The sequence below is a fragment of the Nannobrachium achirus genome, assembly GCF_963921795.1.
Source record: "Nannobrachium achirus genome assembly, chromosome: 6".
In the NCBI taxonomy this organism is placed as follows: domain Eukaryota; kingdom Metazoa; phylum Chordata; class Actinopteri; order Myctophiformes; family Myctophidae; genus Nannobrachium; species Nannobrachium achirus.
The window spans coordinates 24003429-24025256 of record NC_137815.1 but is presented as its reverse complement, the minus strand read 5'-3'; the positions used below and the strand labels follow the sequence as shown (position 1 = coordinate 24025256).

At 41.1% G+C, this 21828-nt stretch overlaps 1 protein-coding gene across 1 annotated transcript; it reads left to right on the top strand.

Annotated features, from left to right (window-relative positions):
* Nucleotides 1–3856: 3856 nt before the first annotated feature.
* LOC308286922 (uncharacterized protein) lies at nucleotides 3857–14116 on the top strand (the record flags this gene model as incomplete). Its single annotated transcript, XM_080728044.1, has 6 exons — nucleotides 3857–4061; nucleotides 5742–5828; nucleotides 7159–7194; nucleotides 10398–10559; nucleotides 11717–11800; nucleotides 13544–14116. The coding sequence occupies exons 1-6, from the start codon at nucleotides 3963–3965 to the stop codon at nucleotides 14114–14116; spliced, it is 1041 nt and encodes a 346-aa protein (XP_080584170.1). The 5' UTR covers nucleotides 3857–3962.
* Nucleotides 14117–21828: the final 7712 nt, after the last annotated feature.

Here is a 21828-nt window from a genome sequence, read left to right as displayed (position 1 = left end):
AAATGCCTAAATAGTGAAGTGCCAACAATTATTGGTGGCACTAAACTAAACAACTAGAATTTCAAGGTAAAAATGTATGACACAGTAATCTCCAGCAAAGAAGAGATTACCTATTTGGGATGCATTCTTGACAAATGCCTGCAACAAAGTAAATATATAACAATATATTTGGGCAGAATTTCCACTTTTGTCAACAAAGGTGCCCTCAGAACTCTTTTCGGGGCCCTCGTTCAGCCTCTCTTTGACTATGCTTGCACCTCCTGGTACTCCAACATCAAAAAGCCACTAAAGACTAAGCTCCAAACCTCCCAAAACAAACTGATTCCATTACTTCTCGACCTGGGGCCCATGACCCACCCTTTTCCCAGACATTTTGCTATAGCCTAAGAGGGCTCAGGGAAGACAGGGTTAAACAACTAAACATGGGATTGGCTTTCAAAATAGTCAATGCAACTCTGCCTTCAATGAATCCCCTCAATACCCCCATATCTGACTAAACACCTCCAAAAAAATGTGCAACACCCACAGCCACAATACTAGAGGGAGTGTGCAAACAACAACCTCCTTGTCATACAAATATGGGTCTTTCTACAGCATCTGCCGCCTTGGCCCCTTCCCTTAAAACATGTAGCTCGCTGGCCTCCTTCAAAACTGCCCTGAAAATTCACCGTGGCAGTGGCTTTCAGGGGGCCAGAGGCGGAGGTAGTTATCATTTCTCCCCACCCTGGTGCACCTTTCCCCCCCTACTCTGTACATACAGTATAATGTTTTATACATGTGATTATATTGAATGTTTTGTATGTCGATTAATTGAATACCAAGGACCTCCAACGGAAATTACACCTTTTTTGGGGGTGTTCCTTTGAGGCAGGGTGTTTTGACTGTACTTGTGCTGTAATACATTTCTTGTTTGACTGTACTTGTACTGTTCTATATCTTTGTCTATTGAAATTCAAGAATGGGTGCCCAATTTCCCCCAACTACAAAACAATACCACCCTCTACTGACCATATTTGGTATAGACCATGAACAAAACCAGGAGTGTATAAACAGATTGACTTGAACAAGTTTGTGTGTGTGTGTGTGTGTGTGTGTGTGTGTGTGTGTGTGTGTGTGTGTGTGTGTGTGTGTGTGTGTGTGTGTGTGTGTGTGTGTGTGTGTGTGTGGCAGCCATAAAAAATACTTCTAGAATATGAATAATCTAGAATATGAAAGGGGAGGGGATGATATTATGATGTTAATATATCCAATTTCAATTGGGCCTTTTGACTCAGAGGCTTTCAGCTTTCAGGAAGTAACCAAGAATACACAGGGAAGACATATGTGCATATTATAACCACACCTGGGGGTCTATTAGAGTAATGTTAACTCCATATAGACACACACAAAACATCCTAAAAAGGTTTGGGTTTCAGATAACGGTATTCAGAACCCAATTTGGACCCTGCTTAGGAGTTGCTGTCACGTGGTTAAAGTTTCGCATTTCTTTTCAAAAATAGCAGATCTACAAGCTCACATTGCATCGACCGACTCTCTGGAGACAAAGCAGGGTTCAGTCAGTGTCTTGCCCAAGGACACTTCCACATGTGGACAGGACAGGAGGAGCTGGGATTTGAACCGCCATCGACCCATCGATCATTGGCTGACCTGCTCTACCTCCTGAGCCACAGCCAACAGCCACCCCAAGGGTTGGGTTAGGGTTAGAGGGTTACCTGTGGAGAGTTGAGGTCAGTGAAGGCTCTGTGTGGAATATGGATGTTGTTCCCATGGATCATCAGAAGCTCCAGTCGACTCAGCACGGGCAGAGACCTCTCTGTCAGTGTGTGGATGGTGGATGGTGTTGAACCTGGACACAGAACACCACCACAACACACTGTCAGCGTAATTTGGGGGGTCTCCAAATGATTTTGGGAGGTCCCCAGATGATTAACTTAAAGCAGTGTAAATCCCTATAACTTCCTTTAAAATCGGTCTGAAAAGTCACTTACAGGCGGCTGCTACTCAATTTACAATTTGCAATTTAGACACGTAGCAGATGCTGCACATTAAAAACTAATTATGAAAATGCTTACATACTCCACTACTCCAATGGAGCCCGAGTGGATATGGTACGCACAGCGGTAAACGTTCCAGTAGACCAAATTCCTAAAAAAGAACTACAAACATGACTACATGTAGTTCTGGCCCTGGCACTATTTTGTCCACTTTGCTCTTCCGTAGAGATCGCCGGTAGAGTGCAGCGTTGCCATGTCTGCTTGTTAGAAGCTACTTTGGGCTTGTTTGGGGTTTGTTCTAGCCTGCCAACATCCATCCATCCATCCAACCATCTTCAACCACTTATCCGGAATCGGGTCGCAGCCGCAGGGGTAACAGTTCCAACTGAGATTTCCAGATTTCCTTATCCCAAGCAACTTCCTCCTCTCCCTCAGGGAGCATACCGAGGCCTTCGCAAGCCAGTTTGGAGATATGCATCGAGGACCTTCCTAGGGAGGGGCTCGAGGGGCATCCATATACTAGATGCCCGACCAACCTAAGCTGACTCCTTTCCAAGTCTCTCTCGGGTGACTGAACTTCTCACCCTATCTCTTATGCCTCATTCACACTACAGATATATAGTTGAACGTTTTGCTTGGTAATTCAATGTAATCTCAATGGAAACCAGCTTTAAAGGCTGGGCGTGTCGGCTGTCCTTGGAATCCAGCCTTTAAAGCTGGTTTCCATTGAGATTACATTGAATTACCAAGCAAAACGTTCAACTATATATCTGTAGTGTGAATGAGGCATAAGGGAGATACCAGCCACCCGTCTGAGGAAACACATTTCGTCCGCTTGTACCCGCGACCTTATAGGCCTACTTCCGGTCATGACCTACACTTCATGACCATAGGTGAGAGTAGGAACGAAGACTGCTCGGTAGAGAGAGAGCTCCGAATCAAGAAGTTTATTATATTAATTGTATTTATAAAGTAGAATTTCCTGTGTTCTGGTGAATTTTGGGAGTTTGATACCAAATCAAGGAGAAATTAAGGTAAATTGAAAAAAAATATATAATAATATATATATACATATATAGGCTATATATAACAGAGGTGATCCGAACCTCCCCACCCGGCTTCGAACCCGGGTCTCCCGCGTGTAAGTCCAATATCTTAACCATCACTCCAAAGGGACATCCCTATGGTATGAGAGCAGATACTAGACTTTTGAGGCTTCAGGCTGGGGCTGCGACTCTCTCCGCCACACTCACCCCCCTTCGACCTCCTCCTACGGGGAAGCCCAGATCCGGGTCACGGCACCAATGTAACAGAGGTGATCCGAACCTCCCCACCCGGCTTCGAACCCGGGTCTCCCGCGTGAAAGTCCAATATCTTAACCATTACTCCAAAGGGATATCCCTATGGAACGAGGGCAGATACTAGATTTTTGAGGCTTCAGGCTGGGGCTGCGACTCTCTCCGCCACACATATATGTAACGGAGGTGATCCGAAACTCCCCACCCGGGTTTTGAACCCGGGCCTCCCGCGTGAAAGTCCAATATTTTAACCATTACCTCAATGGATATTCCCATAAAAAACAAGGGAGATACTAGACTTTTGAGGCTTCAAGGCTGGGGCTGCGACTCTCTCCGCCACATACTAGCCTCCGCTGACCGCTATACAGCTCCGAGATGAGAGCTGCAGTGGAGGGACTGGGAGAGGTTCCGAAAGGAGACATCTTTTGGGCTTGTTTTCATTCTTAGACCTAGTTGCTTACTTCCCTCTCAACATCAACCAACCTGGCAACACTGACAGGGCGTGGCGTCGTAGTGATTTTCCTCTCAACCAAACGTGAAAGCTCACAGAGCAAAAACAAGACAACAGACCACATATTACCAAGAATACCAACCAAAACCTTAACAATTCACTAAATAAACCAACCAGGAGTTAGTTTATAGTTTATATCTGTTGTTTTTCCGTCCAAAAATGCATTCGGTGAACGTGGACAGAGGTTTGTCGCCGAAGAAACGCTCTCTTTCTCGGGGAATGAGCGAGGATGAGTCGCTCCGCAGCATTATTAAAGAGGTAAAAGTACTCAAATGACTTACTTGAGTAATAGTATCAATACTGCTATATAGAAAGAAATGCGGTTACAAGTAAAAGCCTGGAATTCAAAATGTACTTGAAGTACCAACTTTAAATGTAGGCTAGTCATTAGGCAGGATGTCCCATTTCAATTTTTCAAATGTATACAAATATTTTGAAAATAGATCTAGCTCACAAATAGACCTACTACAAGCCTAATGTGAGCTTGTAGATCTGCTATTTTCAAATTACCGAAATGGGCTGAAGTGGTTAATGTTTGTTTTGTAATAATACTCAATCTATAATGTAACTAGTAACCAAAGTTTTCAAATAAATGTAGTGGAGTAAAAGTACAATATCTGGATCTGAGATGTAGTGGAGTAAAAATAAATTGGGAAAATATTGGAAATTAGAAATAAAATCAAGTAAAGTACAAATACCTCAAATTGTACAGTACGCTTGAGTAAATGTACTTAGTTACTTGAATTCCCCCAGTGGGTGAGAGTGAGGAAACCACTCCAGTCCATCTGCTGTGGTTGCTTAGAGACCTGCTGTCAGTCTGTCATTATGTTATATAACTGCTTTTCTACCTTCTTCATATCAAGGTCCATACATTATTTATTCAGCATTAGAGCCACGGACCACCATTTGATGAGATTTAGCCTTTCAGACCCAGAACTTTACAATATTTTGTTGTTGTTGTCGGTTCCAGAGAATTGTGACTGTTTGGCAACAAACAATAATGAATAGTAATATGACAAACGACATTCTAACTAAACAGACCAGATCATTGGCAGTTTCCAGCTACAACTCTTGAGGACTGTAGGTGATCAGATAGGGACAGGGTTTTAGTGAGGCTGAAGATGCTTTCCAGCATAAAAGGTGTGATTATATTGTATGGTTTACTTAGAAGTCAGCCAATTGTCGTTCACATAATTCATATATATATATATATAATTTATTTATTCCTTAAATATTTTTCATTACAATTGGGTTTGTGGGGCGGTGGGGCTTAGGGGGGAGTCTTCACCGGTGGGGGGATAATATTGGATAATATTCTTGGATAATATTTTGTCCACAAGTCCATGCTGTATTGATGTTGGTGCCATAGGAGAGACAACAGGCAAATGTTGATCAGAATAACAATTCTTCTACATTCTCTAAATGACAGCTTACATGTCCATTTGGTTTCATTTTACCAGAGTTACAGATCTATAAGGGTCCATTTGGTTACCAGCTCTCCATCGTTTAGCTGGGGACCACCTGGAACCCCCCTCAAGGACCACTGGTGGTCCCCAGACCACTGGTTGAGAACCACTGGTGTTATATAAGAACAATAACACAGCGTTTCTATTCACTCTGGCTGTGTGTTATTGAGGATGGACTACTGTGGAATGTAACATTTTATTATCGGCGTATAATCCTATTTCCTTTTTCTTTCTCAGCAGCTTTGACATGGCGGTGTTGTCGTTGTTACATAATAACCAGCAGGACTAGTTTAATTTAGGAAGATTTTCTGTCCTGACACGAATTGTATGTTTTTAGCTGTTGTTTACCTTCTAACGTTAGGGAATGTTCTCTGAATGTCAGATAGTCATTTCCTAAGCTTTATAATCATACATGTGCTGTAGTTGGTATCTTTAATCATACATGTGTTGTAATTATTATTCTTCCATCCAGACTGAAACTCCTTCCAGAAGGCTGACTCGCAGTGACAGCAGAGGAGACACTCTGAAGAGGACCTCTAGAGCCAGGAGTGACAGTCAGGTAGGGCATTCACCAAATATTCGAATATCAAAGTCACTATTCGACGTTGTTCTCCGAAGTCGAATATTTTTTTTTTTTATTATTGTTTTCCCTTTAAAAAATATATAGTTTATAAAACTTGGCTAGATAGGAAGTCATAAGAAAGAGCTGTCAATGCCACTGGTGTATGAATTTGTTAATGCTCTATACCAGGGCTTCTCAAACCTTTTTAGGTTGTGACCCCCAAAATAAACATATTTGAACTGGGGACCCTCACCCTGACAAGCACTTGGAATTGTAGGTATTACATTTAATGTGACTCGTTGCGAGGCGTTGTGAGCATGTAGATCTGCTATTTTCACAATGTTTGCCTCTTGCTTACTTAATATTTGTTTGGCCAGTCCTGTCGAATATTCGACTATTCAAATACTTTGAGGTCGAATAATTCGAATACTAAAAATCACTCTTCGTGAATGCCCTACAGTCAGGTAATATTATTATTATTATTATTATTACCCTTAATACCTCTAGAGCCAGGAGTTACAGTTTTTTCTACGAGCTTCACACAGACAACATTCTCTTCCTGGGACTGGCCCAAAATGATCGCTGGAACGACTAACCTTACGGGTCAGTCTGTCAACTCTAGAGTCTAAAGAGTGTACAAAAGGACCCTGAATGGTTCCATATGTACACTCTCGAGTTAAATAACAACTTTTTGCAGTGTAGAGTGTAGATTATAATGTGCTTCCTTTGCATAATGTTTTATGTAAAGTACATTGAAAGTTTTGAAACTGCCTTGTTTATTGAAATACAAATAAGCTATCCACGAGTTTCCAACGCCCCATAGTGCATTGCGCAGACGTCTGTACCGAGCTTCCGGCGCCGATTTACAAGCTCACAACGGGTTGCATCTGCGACGCGATGTGGGCTTGTATGTCTGCTGTTAAACCCGGAAGTTTGGTCCCGATAGTCTCCAGTAAACTCCCGCGGAAACTTGTGGATACAAATGAACTTCTGTTCCAGTTCCAGTATAGTTCAGTGATTGTCAACCTTTTAACTTTCAAGGACACCCTGGTTTGATATGCAATCTTTAGACCACAGACACACTTTTTATTCTTTATTTTTTAATCTCTTGGATCCCAATCAACACTGTCAAAGTGTCAAAGTGTCAAAGTGTTTATGTAACTCCCAGAGTTACAGACACCCTAAGGGTCCATTTGGGGCCCCTGGTGGTCCCTGAACCCCACATTGAGAAACTGTGTGTCGGTACGGTGTGTGTTGTGTAATCCTATGGAATGTAAACATGACGTTACTTACAGCAGCTGATCATCTTTGTCTTTCCTTCCCGCAGTCTGATCCAGATCTGTACCTGGAGCTCCCAGATATGGTGAGTCTGTCATGTATTTCACACCATCTTAACGGATTCGCTAGACTTTGTCTATTATGGTCTTGTACATGACCATAATATTGTTGCTGTCGGGCAGAAACCTCTTATCCATGTTTTAGGGTTTCGTTTCCTTTTTAGTTTTCTGTAAATGAATGACCCTCCTTGATCGTACTACAGTGTCACTCAAAATCCAGCAGATCCACAAGCTTGAAATGTGGCACGAAGCCAAGCGTTTTGAGCTTGTAGATCTGCTACTTTTGAATTTGAATCCTGAAAAGTTAACAGTTTTGGACATATCTTGGACATATCTTTGTGGTATTGTTCTGCCACCCTGCTTTCATTTAAAAATTGGTAAAAGTATATGCTGTAAAGCTTGTCAAAGGCAAACAGACTAGAGAGAATTGATTGACCGATCCAACTGACCAACCATTATAGGTAGATGTTGTGGGCCAGTGATCTGTAAAAGTGTTTCTCCTGCATATATTTGTACATTATCTGTCAAAAGGATGAAGCTTAAAAAAGCTTAAGTTTATTTCCAGTCTAATATGCTCTATTTAAATGTGCAAACTGAATATCAAAGCTTATCAGTGGCTGTGTACAAAGGTCAATGTATACGTTTACGTGTCAGTTTGTCACGGCTGTGTTTAACATATGCATGGATTAAAGTTCTCAGTCGCCACCACTGATTTCAACATGTCTTCTATGGAAGCATGTTGCGCTGTGAAAATAGATTGGCTATTTTCAGCTAATATTTTAACACTTCCGATGCCAATCACGTCCAGGAACGGCGGCCACTGGTGTGCGAAAAGAAACGTCATATCCCATGATGCAACCCGGCCGCCATCATCACCTGTTAGGCAGTATGTAGAGCTGCAGGAACATGTTACTAAAACGTTGATTTTTACATTTTACGATAATTGTTAGGAAACACCACAAGAGTGGGGGGGTTCTCCTTTAAAACGGTTTCTCAAATCACACGTAAGGACTTGTCTTGGTCATACAAACATTTTCAGTCGTAAGATTTTATTTTTGCTTTAACCCATGCAGATGTCTGCGCGTGCGAGCAGAAGCATTTTCCATGTGGCTTTGATTGATCCATTGAATACTTTATAATCATAAAAGTAAACAGACACAAACACAAAAACATCCTGGGGACTTGTTTGTTTCCGTTGTGGTCTCATGCAACGTTGGAAGCTGTACTGTAGTTTAAGTGTTAATATTTTCTCAGTAGAACTTAGAAACAGCTCACTGCCCAGTGCCCACACACATTAGTCATCATGGCCTCATGGTTCTGCTCTGCTGCCCACACTGACTATTGTACTGCAGTGGTTCACAAACAGTAGCTATGAATGAGACCGGGCCAGGTGTAGCCTTGGGGTTTTGTGATAACCAACCACGCACACATTATTATTGCAATATACTTGGTTGAATGCTTGATTCTGATTGGTCAATCGCTGAAATCAGCCGTGAATTATTTCTGTATAATGACCACTTCGCTCTATAACGGACCGATGGCTAATCAACGGCTCAGAGCACCTGTCTGCACTGCGTGAATTTTGTGCCGTATCCAAAATGCGAGCCATGCAGTAAAAGAAAAAAGATTATATTTCACTCAACCCAACACTTCCTTGTTTTCCAAGGCGACCGGCCGTGTTGCGCTGGGGGGGGACGCCCAGCGCAACACTTGTGGAAAACTGTCAGTACTGTAAACAAGGAAATACTTTGTTTAGTTTTTTGTTTTTAGTCAAATTATAAATGTATTGTCAGTACTGTAAACAAGGAAATACTTTGTTTAGTTTTTTGTTTTGAGTCAAATTATAAATGTATTAAGTAGCCGTGTAATAAGCGGGATAACGTCTGCCTCAGCGGTCATTATGGAGCTGTCGCGTCTGTGCCATATCAGCCTGACGGGATCTTATCACTCGATAATGACCCCTGAGGCAGACGTTATCCCTTACGTGTATTCCTTGCTTACTGTTATTCTCTCTGGATTAACACATCTGGTGCCAACCCCGAGTTTCCCGAGTTTGAAAAGGTACTACCGCTGTGCCAACCCCGAGTTTCCCGAGTTTGGGCCGTTTTTGAAAAAAAATAATAATAAAAAAATTCAATTTTTTTTTTCAAAATCTTTTTTTGGACCTCCAGAAATGTATTAGGCATGATCGCGATCGCGAAATTGCATGTTTAACCCCCATACCAACCCATTCTTTCAAACATGGCAGCCATGTTTGTTTACATCTGAAGAAAACATAATGGCTGATAAATCATGAATGCCTGAACGGATTTCCAAGCGGATTTTTTTGTTTGAAAGCTGTGAACAGTCTGCACACACATGGTGCATCATCTAGGCATGGGCGTGCACTTTTTACACAATTGCACAATTACATGGAAGTCTATGGTAACCATAGCAACGTGGGACATTGAAGAGAAAAAATCATAGCAACATAAGTGTTAACTCATTGAGTGCCAATCCCGAACTAGTTCGGCTTTATTATCGTATCGCAGAGTGCCGATCCCGAACTAGTTCGGCTTTAAAAAAAAAAAAAAAAAAAAAAAAAAATTAAATTTTTTTTTTGGACCCCATCAAATCTGGTGAACATGATTTCAATCGCGATTTTGCATGTTCCACCCCCATACAACCCCATCTAACATACAGGGCAGCCATTTTTGTTTACATAACATGTAAAACATAATGGCTATTATCTCAAGAATGCCTGAACGGATTTCCAATCGGATTTTTTTGTTTGAAAGCTGTGAACAAACTGCACAAATCCACTCCAATGCAATCCAGGATTGCATTGGATTTTCTAGAGCTCATTCTTCTCTGTTTTTTTCCCATGCATGAGGTGTGCAAGGTTTAATCGTGGCTCAATTGCAGAAAATAGATCTTCTAAAATGCTTGGTAGCCAATAGCTAACTTCAAGCTAACTTCATCCTCTTCCTGTACATGCACAAAGGAAAGTGTTCAGGCATGTCATGGCTGCAGGGCTTGTGCATATACCAGCACTGTCTAAGTAGAATTCTCTGGTCATTGGGGCCCTCTAGTGGTGAAAAAGGGGGCACTCAAAGAGTTAAGAGCGTCTGCTAAAAGTCTAAATCTTAAATTGTTCAGTACCACTGTATCGTGGTTCATTTGGTTCTACACACCAGCTTTAAAGAGGTTAAGTACTAATATAGAAGGATACTGTGTTGTTGTGGTCCAGTTGGATCTTCAGGCCAGCTATGAGGAGGTGGTGCAGGAGCTGCGTGGGATGGAGGTGGAGCGAGAGACCCTTCTCTTCCAGGTGGATGTTCTCCAGGACACTCTGGAGGGGGTGGAGGAGCTGCTGGCTGAGGCCCAGAGAGAAGCTGGACAGGCCAGCTTGGTAAGATGTGTTTTACTCTACTGTTTATGTTAGATGGCTGAGAAAAAAAAAGGCAGGCGATGTTTTCTCTTGGAACACTGTCAGCATTTCCTTTGCCAGATCAGCTAACACAGGGATGCTGACAGAACCCTCACTAAAAAAAACCAGGTCAAAAATCCACTCGCCCAAGACAATTCTCCCTCCTGGCCCCCAAACTGTGGAATAAACTCCCTGTCACACTAGAACAACAGACTCACTCCCTAGCTTCTGCCATGGCCTGAAGACTCACCTCTTCAGACTCCACCTATGCAAACAAACTGATGTCACAGAAGTTCATTTGAGTTCATAAACAATTCTCTCCAAAGTCCTATACTGATTTATACTCGAAGAACAAGAAAGACTAGGTGCTCACAAGGTGACAGCAAAGTTAAACATGTGTGGTGGGTGCTTCTAGGATCAGTGGGATAAAACTTGAAAAAGAGAGGAGCAATCCGAGCACTCAAAAAGTAAAAAAAAGGAGGGGAACGGATGTAAAAACGTTGTGCTTTATTTCATTACCAAATAATAAAAGCCTTTTTTAACTTTTTGAGTGCTCGGATTGCTCCACTCATTTATACTCATTTATACTGCTTAAAATAAACAAAGACACCCCTGCATTAGTGGGACAGCGTAACACGGAGTCGACAACCTTTTTCAAATGTAGTATCATGTTTAAATAGTTTTGATAGTCAGTGTGCACGCCACATCAAATATTGTCCATATATACAGTACATATCAATCTTATTTCTTTTTCTTCTTTTTAAATATTTTCTTTCACATGGGGACATTGTAACAATAACCTTTTTATTCGATTTTTTTGTTCCTTTTTCTTTCTTTTTTTTTTCTTTTAAAAAAAAAACTCACACCTTTATCTCAGACTGCCTCCCCAGTCAGAGTTAGGAGTTTGAATGAATGTAGCATCATGTGCAGGATATCATTTGCATACAGATGTATGCAAAGGGACATTCTTTAAACCAAAAATCCTCTCTCTCTCTCTCTCACTTATGCCAGTGTGCCAGACAGTGATCACCCTCCCCTGTGCCAAAGTTGGCACCCGTGACTAAGGTTGCCTACCCCAGCGTAACAAGGTTTTGTTTTTATCTGTTTAATCCCTGGGTGACGTCAATGTCTCTCCATAGGAGCTGGAGCGAGAGAGAGAGGCCAGGAGGAAACTGGAGGCCATGGTGACATCTCTGATGGAGGAGATGGAGAGAATCAAAGAGGTAACCTCATGTTTTTCATTACTTTATTAGTCCAAAATGTGGGGGAATTGTTGCTCCATGCCCCCCCTTCCCCAGAAGGACCGCAATGGAACAAGCCTACAGGCTTTCTTGTGTATTCATCCCACTGAATTCATTTTCAATCAAAGCGTAATCAATCAAAACCTATGTATTCAATTAATCAGCATATCATAAAACACAGCACAGGACCTATCTTGTTCAGCATAGCATAAAACACAGCACAGGACCTATCTTGTTACTATACCACTTCTGCCTAAACATTTTGCCATTTTTGACTATCTGAAAACCATTGTAAAATAGTTCAAATTGCCGATCTACAAGTTCACAACGTGTCGATGTAGATCAGCTACAATTTTCCCTATTTTAAAATGTTTGTCAAAATAGTAGGCCTAAAAAATGCCTAAAAGGTTTATTCATAATGGGTAAGATGGGGCCCTTATGTACATATTACCTCCACCTCCACTGAAAGACACCAGTGTTAGACATCCCTTTTAATAGATGGCGTCAGAGTTGTAGAATGTTAGTTATAAATTTGGATAGTAGTACCAAATCATGGTAGCTCCCTCTAGTGTTGTGGCTGTGGATGTCACTCTTTGGGGAAGTAGTTGGTATATATGAGGTAATTTCAGAAATCCACGGCATGAACTTCCTGAATTCTTGCTTAAAAGGCTGACTAATGGGTGCTAATACTGTACACGTCAGCAGTTGCGTAACACTTTATCTAGACTAGAGAGTGTTTGCTTTGCTCCGGACTGAGTCTGATAAAAAGTGCACTTTGCAGACTGTGGAACGTTACATAATATAAACATGGATTAAATAAAGTTCTCAGTTGCCACGACTGAGTTTAGTCATGCCTTCTATGGAGGCATGTTGCTAAAAGTTCTTGCGGCACTCATTTCCCAAAACAAAGACAAATTCTATATGTCTTTGTCGGGTGTAAATGTCCAAACCTTTCATTATTCAAATAAGAAACAAATGGCAAAAGTAGCAGATCTAGTACCAAGCTCAAAGTGTGTCGCGTTACGAGCTTGTAGATCTGCTACTTTTGTGTGACGCTGTAGTGTGATCAAGTAGGGCGTTAATTCACAAAGAAAGTTAAAATATGCAGAGACATGCCCGCTAAATTCTCCCTCTACAGCACTGCCAAGTGTGGAATGCCCTTATGGTTCACTGGCTTCCTTTACAACGGCGTTGAAAATTCACCTTTCAGGAGGCCCAAGGGGCGAGGTAGTTGTCACTTCTCCCTTCTGTACATTTTTATATTTGTGATATTACATTTATTTTAGTTTTTTTTTTATATATTGATGAAGTGAATACACAGGACCCCAATGGAAACAAGACGACAAGGACTTTTAGACCAAGGGCTCTATTTTGATTGTCTTAAGTACCAGTTCTTATGCCTTAACTTAAAAGCCTGTCCAGACTGTCTCTGAACACCAAACTTTTCGTCTGAGAGTTGCGACTTTCCAACGTGCAGCTTACCGAACTCTAATTCGGGGTAATGCTTTTCAGAAGATGTAAGTGACGCAATTTTGTAGTTGAACCGGACCTTTCTGACAAAAGGTTTGGTGGTCAGAGCCTTTAAGTTAAGGCATAAGAGCTGGTACTTAAGACAATCAAAACAGAGCCCCAAGTGTTTGACTGCAATCGTGCAGTTTTGCATTTCTTTCTAATAAAATATTCAATCGATCAATTAATCAACAAAAACATGTTGCTTTGTTGCAGGAGAGGGACAGCTGTACGCCTGCCGCTCCAGTGAACAGCGTCTCAGCAGAGGAGGAGACGATGGGAGGAGTTCAACAACGAAGCGCCGCATCGTCTCTGAGAAGCGAACCGCCGCCACCTTCCTCCTCCTCATCGTTGGTGGAAACAGACGGCGCCGGTGAAGGGAACCCCTCGTCGTCGAGTCCCACCAAGCTGCAGAGGATGGCCAGAGGTAAGAGCTTTGAGCAGACGGCCACCCTGGCCCTGGACGGCCAGCTGGCCGAAGACGGGGTGCTGAGGAGACCCTGTGACGCTGGAGGCCTGCTGACGCAGGAGAACATAGGAGGAGGACCCTGTGATGCAGAAGGCCTGCTGATGCAGGAGAACACGGGAGGAGGACCCCACAGCGACAGGGACACTGGAGACACGGACAGCCTCAGCACCTACGAGGACGCCTCTGCCGAGACCCCCGAGATGGACGGCCGGACGTTCCCGCCCGACTCTGAGGCCATCGACCCGTCGTCACCGGGCGGTCAGGGCAGCGATTCCGAGGCCAATGAAAAGAATCCTAATGACTCTTGCGTTGTGTCTTAAGTTTTTTTATTCCTTTTGCTTTTTTTTACTTTCCTCTTTTACTTTCCTTCCTCTTTTACTTCCTTACTTTCCTATTTTAACCACTTTATCCACCGTTTATATGTTGGCTGTTCAAAATCTACATGCTTGTATATTATCTGCTATTTTTGAAATTGTCACTTGACAGTTTTGAATTTCTCTCTTGGCCCTGGCACAAAACATTGTCAGATGGGGGTCCGTGGCCAAATATCTATACATTTTGGGGGTCCTCGTTTGAGAATCTCTCGAATAATCATTGTGATGTAAAAGGGTGAAAAATGATCTGCAATTTAACTTGCAGTATTCACTCGAAGTTTTTTATTATTATTATCATATTTTGGCAATTCTTAATTTTTCTATTAAATAATAGTGTAGAGAGGCAGGTCAGAGAGCCGGAGAATCAGATTGAAACCCGGGGACCTCATGTCTCACAAGGAACTGGTTTAGACACCAGAGCCTGTTTTACAGGGTAAGGCTAACGACATTCACATGCTGTAACACATTGTGGCTGGGTAATCCTTTTTTATGGCTGTCATTGTTAATTGTCAGAACAGTACAACTTCTAGACCAGGGGTTTTCAAAGTGGGTGACGGGGCACCCTGGGGTGCCGCGACGACACTCCAGGGGTGCCGCGAGATCATTTGATAACACTTGTTTATTTTCAGTCAGTTCTAACCAAAAATGGCTATTATCTCAATGTTTTCCTCGCAACATAATCACTAAAATATCGTCACTGTCGGGCAGAAACCTCGTATCTCCAAGTTTCAAATGTGTACGTATTTTGGTCAAGCAAAGCCCTGCTTCATCATACAAGACTGTCGCACAAAACTAGTGAAAACAGCCGATCTACAAGCACAGTGCTTGTAGATCTGCTGTTTTCACTAGTTTAATACATTTTATAGATGATAAATACAAAACGAACGGTTTTGGACACGCGGTTTCCACCCGACAACGACGATATGCTATAAATATAAGGTGCTGGGAGTGGAAATTATAATGTAGGGGTGCCTCGGATTAAAAAAATATTTATGGGGTGCCTGAGACAAAAAAGTTTGGGAACCCCTGTTCTAGACTACAGGTGATTTGCCAAATGTTGTGTCAAGGTGGATCTCCAGTAACTTGTGCCTGGGGGTGTGCACAATATATGAGGGATTGAATTTAGGAGTCTCAGAAATAATGTTGGAGAACCCAGACCGGTGCCCCTTGGGCAGAATAGTCACCATTGATGTCCAGTTGTGCAATACCCGTTGTGTCCGTCCGTCTTTTTTTATGCCCATATGATGTCCAGGCCAGTCTGTGATGTCATCTCCAAATTTGGGCACTGTAGTTGTGCATTGTTTCAGCATGCGGCTGTTACCATGGTGGCGACACTGTTTAGTATCAGTGATGTCAGCATGCAGACAGACAGACAGACAGACAGACATACATTCGGTAAATTAATAATAGTTAGATATATCGTCTCTCTTAGTACTAAGGTTGTCCTTTTCTATACGCTTTCTTTACAACACTAGAGGTTCGCACAGCCGATCCTCCTCATATGCCCATAAATGGAGATATGTGTATCTGTCGGTCCATGTCCCTTTTATGCCCATACAGTATATGGACATCCCTGATGTAATAAGTATATGCCAATATGGTCATGCCCCCTTTTGTGCCCAACTGCCCATATACTGTTACTGTATGGAGGAGCTGGCGGAATTGTTTGCACCTGGTGCCATGACAACACATTGACAACACACTCCATGCATCGGGAACTGGGATATGGTGTCAGAACAGAAGTCTATAAATAAGCCTGTTTTAATATAGGATTTACTAGACATGGCAAAAGATTAGCTGCCTTCCTTTTCTCATTTCTTAAAGTTCAGTTGTAACCTTTTGTGTATGTTGCACAGTAAGATCTGGAGTGTTTATTTTACTCTGGAAGTGTAAACATTGACCTGTACGGGTCTATTTTTAATTCTTCTGAACATATTCACAGTGACAAGGCTATGCTCTTAACAGCACACATAAATACATAATGTATGATGCTTGAGTTTACATTTAGGTCAAAATGTGAGGATCAAAACATTAGTGTGTAACAGAGTTGTTGTGGTGAATCTTTTCTTTCTCCTAATGACTCTTCATATTTACTGTACTGTACTCGGTCTCGGAGCCAAGTACAGGTCAAGTTCTACCTGCCCAAAGGTCATGCCCACTTGCCCAAAAAGTATGTCAAATTCAATCGCTTACTGCGAAGCGATGTGGTGAAGACGGTTGCTTCCCCGTTCAAACGCACTCGCCCGTCCTACCTGAAAGCAAACTTCCACTTGCCCGAACACTTTATTTACTCGCCATGGGCAGTCGGGCAACGGTTACTGTCAACCACTGGTACTGTACTGCGTGCCTGTGCCATGAAAGACGGGCACACTACTGTACTGTACCTGCTTCTTTCAGGTTTACAGATTCCTTTAGGCTTTGGGCCAGTTAAAAAGTTTAAATAGGTTTACTGAACACTTTTTGCTGTTTGTGTTGTCCAGGGCGATCAAAATACTTTTCTGTGTTTACACGGGAATGGGACCATAATAGTTCTTATCGTTTACCATGATAAAAAAGGAGAAAAAAGCGCTAACGATAATCGTATTGTGTCAGATATTGTGTGGCTGACCAGCGTCATATTTCTTGTGCAAGCTGACAGCAGGCCAAGAACCTCAATAATAACCGGATATAATCATTTAATCGGTTTGATTGATTGATTGATTGAACACTTTATTAGTCACTTAGACGTTCAGGCTTAAAGGATAACACAAAAAAGGTCCTGGGGACTTGTTTCGATTGTGGTCCTGTGTATTCAATTCCGTGTAGTATACAAATAACATACATGTCGGCAACAACAAATACAAAACATAATATGTACAAATGGAACATCTTATCTCACCTTGTGGTCTCCTGATTTTTCAGGCCAGTTTAGAAAGAAACCAGTGATTTGATTTTTATAATGGATGGTGCATTCCACATTTTGGTGGCAGAATAGGAGAATGACAATTTTCCACATCGTTTTCAATCCCTCTAGTGTGGGTGTCACTCACTTTGGAGAAGTAGTTAGACAGTAGGGGCCCTATTATGATCCAGGTCTTATGCCTTATGCCTTAACTTCTTTACCTTTTTTTTCACTATTTTGAAAAACATTTTTAAATACTTCAAATGCTGATCTACATCTGCACGTTGTGAACTTGCAGATCAGCTATTTGAAATATTTAAAAAACAAAACAAAATAGTAAAAAAAAGGCAAAGAAGTTAGGGCATAAGGCATAAGACCTGGATCATAATAGGGCCCTTGGGGTGTAACGATATAGTAACTGCCTCGAAATATCCTTTTTAACTAAAATCGAAGTATATCGAAATGAAAACAGCTAAAATCGAAGCGTATCGTTTGATTTTGTATCGGATCGAATCGGCAGTGCAAAGAATCGATTGTATCGATACTACCTACTTGTGCATTGTATTTAGCATTTTTAAGAAGAATAAATGAAAAGGAGGGGTTTAATTACTTTTCCTTTCCTTATAGCTACACTGGTCTATCGATAAATGTGTGTAATCTCTGGGTTCATGTCAAGGTGCAGGTTTGTCAATATACAATGTCCATGCATTTGGCAGATAATCACAGTGTTTACTGATTTATATCCATAATAATACATGTTTCCCTTAAAAACCTGCACTATCCACACCTTTCACACAGATTTAATTTCTTTGCTAAATAGTTACTATATCGATATCGATCATTGAATCGAATCGTATTGTATCGCCATGAATGAACCAATATCGTCCATGTATCGTATCGTCAACCATGTATCGTGATATGTATCGAATCGCTATTAAAATGTATCGTTACACCCCTATTAGTCAGGTATGAGGGTACTGGGGGCTCTACCCTCAACTATCTTAAAAAACGTGCGGTCAGACACAAACCCGCACACGTTGTGAGCTTGTACTGTAGATCGACTATTTTAGGCTAATGTAACCCCAGCATAGGGATTCAAGTTTTCAAGTGGTTAGTGTAAAAGTAAAAAAAGAATTACGTTTCTATCACACAGATTTGCTGGCCGCCCTGCAATATCTCTGAGGACCCCCTGTTAGGGCTGTCACAATTATTACAAAATCATCTAATCGCAATTATTTCACATAATCGCAAATATTTTGTCATAATCGCCATAATCGTGAATGTTGAAACATGTTCATACATTTACAAACATTTTCAGAAATAGTTGAAATAGCAGATCTACAAGCTCACAACGCGTCGCATTGCGACGCGTTGTGAGCTTGTAGATTGGCTATTTCCACTATCAATCTTATTTTTTATGTAGAAAGTTGTCAAATATGTCCTTAATTTCTTTGTATATTTAGGTTATGTGTCATATCTACCATCTGCAACTTCAAAGCCTAAAAGCCAAACAGAAATGTAATTATCAACGACAAAAACACGATTAAATCGCTAATCGCAATTATTTGAGTGACAATTAATCGTCATGTAAAATGTCATATCGTGACAGCCCTACCCCCTGTAGTAGAGCATGCCTCCTGGTGGGGATTTGATGAGCGCACCTTTCTAGTTTAGAATAAAATTATAGCAGATGAATAAAATAAATAAATATACAGCTATGTTATGTCTTAGTTTTTGGCCAGTGAGCTCTTGAAGCAACAGTACAGTTTAAGACACTGGGGGGAAACTACAGTCATAGCTGCAGACCTGAACTGAGTATGACATCCTGAGTGTGGATTTAACTCCTGAGACAAATGGAACTAAATTGACCAGAGGTGGCTAACCTTACGGGTCCAATTGGTTCCATTTGTGTCTTAGCGTTGCAAATGGATAAATTAACACTTAGGATTTCTCTGTTTAATAATAAGGGATCGTTTTTTTCTTACATTTTGGGGAATCAAATCATTCTTGTCTGTTAGATTTGTTTCCCCACTCAAGAATATTTCATTTTTGCTTTGACCAAAATGACAGACGGTGTATGTTGTTTATTGTGTCATTCTGAGCACAAGGGAAGGGACACATTTTCATTTGGCAAGATTTGCACAAAGCTACTGAGAACAACATAATTTGTTCAAACTGCATAAGTATCAACATTCCAGATAATGATGTTTGATTATTATGATATGATCTCTCTGTCGGGTAGAAACCTCATATGTCCAAAAACTCGTACTTCTCAGGATTCAAATTCAAAATTGGAAAAATTAGCAGATCTACAATCTCAAAATGCGTTTCTGCTACTTTTGATGCTTTCGTGCGACGCTGTAGTATGAAGATGGCCCATGCACAATCCGTGTGCACGCTGTGGTCCTTTCGCGATTACAAAAGACCCCATGTTACGGTAATCCATGTTAGCATTGCTGAGCTAGCAGCAGTGCAGTGTAACAAGTAAATAAACGCAGCAGAAAGTGGTCTGTTAGAAACATGTTGTCCCGCCCCCCAAAAAAACAGAAGCGCCATCTTTGGGGCACTTAAGAACCACGGATCGGCGATCCGATTTCGGATTGTTTTTAATCGAATTGATTAAAAATTGAATAATACATGGGAAGACCGAAAGACAGAAAGTCGGCCTTTGCCAGTAAATTCGTTATAATGTGGAGATAAGAGGTTTCTGCCGGACAGCTAAAGATGTAACAACAGCTACCTGGGAGAGTTGAAGGGATGTCATATATACGATGTAACAACAGCTACCTGGAAGAGTTGAAGGGATGTCATATATACGATGTAACAACAGCTACCTGGAAGAGTTGAAGGGATGTCATATATACGATGTAACAACAGCTACCTGGAAGAGTTGAAGGGATGTCATATATACGATGTAACAACAGCTACCTGGGAGAGATGAAGGGATGTCATATATTGTAGGCTGTGTTCTCTCACTGCTAGCATGGCGATATGTTTGCACACTCTGTTTGAATTGCTGTATCCACTGGGGCTGGGCAGAGGATCCAAACTAACATTATACAACCAATAACCAACTTAACTCACTGACTGCGCAGATTAAAAAATCACCTTTTCCGCTTCACTGCCGAAGTTTTCCTACCTTTTACGCAGCGCGTGTGCGTGTATGGTGCACGCCGGTCCACAGATCGTGTATCACACGTGGGCACGGCATTCAACGTTACAAAATAATAATAATAATAAAAAACGGAGTGAAGTCCATTGAGCCGTCTCGGAACTATGAGTGTCCATGTTTTCTCTGTAAACAAATGAAACCCGGATGCGGTCGCTGAGGACCGCTTAGTCCTGCCCTTCTGGATCCGGAAATGATCAGTTTCCGGTCCCAGACCAGACGTGCTTTTTATAAGGTGAAATCGGAACCGCATTGTGGCGGATTGTTTTAGAATTATTTAACCAGCCTCCAAAACTCTGCAAACTTGTCATATGGCAGTGGGTGAGTTAATCTCGTTTTGAGAAGCCAGTTTTGTTTTTTTATGATAATCAGTTTTGTTATACATCAGCGAATCAACATTTAGATTTTTATATATCAACTAAATTGATTAGTTTTTGTTTACGTCACGTACAAATGTAGTCCATCTACAAGCTCACAAAAGCACATCGCAATGCAACACACTGAGCTTGTAGATCTGCTAATTTCACAATATATTTTTATAATCGTTAATTAATTCCCATTGCCCAGCCCTAGTATTATCAACTCTATTAGACCTTTAAGGCTTGAATTTATAATCTTTTATTTGGGTAAATCTTTTTGTTTTTATTTTATAGGATGCCATATTTGGAAGCACGTTTTTTTTAATGTTGCATCACTGGTGATGATCTTTCTGCATGCCTGCTGAAGAATGTATTTTTATGAACATTTATATATATTATTATAACCACCTGGTGTGACTTCATTTGTATTTCTGTCGACTCTGCACTTAGCAATAGTGTCTCCCATGTAAATTAATTTGTACTTTTTAAAGTAATTAGCAATGATCAATAGTTTTCAAAGGGGATGTTTTTGTTTTAAAAAGGGATTTTATTTCATTTATAATGTTTGGGATTATATTCGCTTTGGCAGGAGATAACAAATTCCCTTTTCAAGAAATTGCAATTTTAACAAAGCACTGCATCTCAATAAATTGATCTTATCTAATCGAAACATTGTGTAATGTGAAATGCTACACTGTCAAACACGACTGAACTGTCCTCCAGCATGTCTTCTAATCTATGGAAATAGCTGATCTACAAGCTCTCAAGCTTATAAATCGGCTATTTTCAGTTATTTTATAGATTAGAGCAGTGATACTCAAACGGGCCACTTCCGGCCCACCAGCTTAATGTCCTCGAAGTCACGCATTCAACAAGCTTTAAACTGAGCAGATTGGACCTTGCGCTGCAGAGATAATGGCCAAAACATTTTCTTTTTTTATTATTTAAAAATCTTCAGTGGCTCTGCCCTATAGAGTAGCATACCCAAAACGTCATTGTAGGCCTAATGCAAATCAAATGAAAGAGAGATGTACTGTAGCTCTACTTGGACTGCATCAAACTTAGACTGCATCATTAGCCATTTGGTAGCTAAACAGTCTGGGCAATCTATTTTAAGTAGACTCTTTGATTTGATTTGATTTTCCTTAGCCATAACTATCTATTTTCACAAGTTTATTTTCTGTAAAAAGCCATTTTGTGTTGAATGTGGTCCAAGTCATAAATAATATTGTGAAGCAATTGAAAGAGA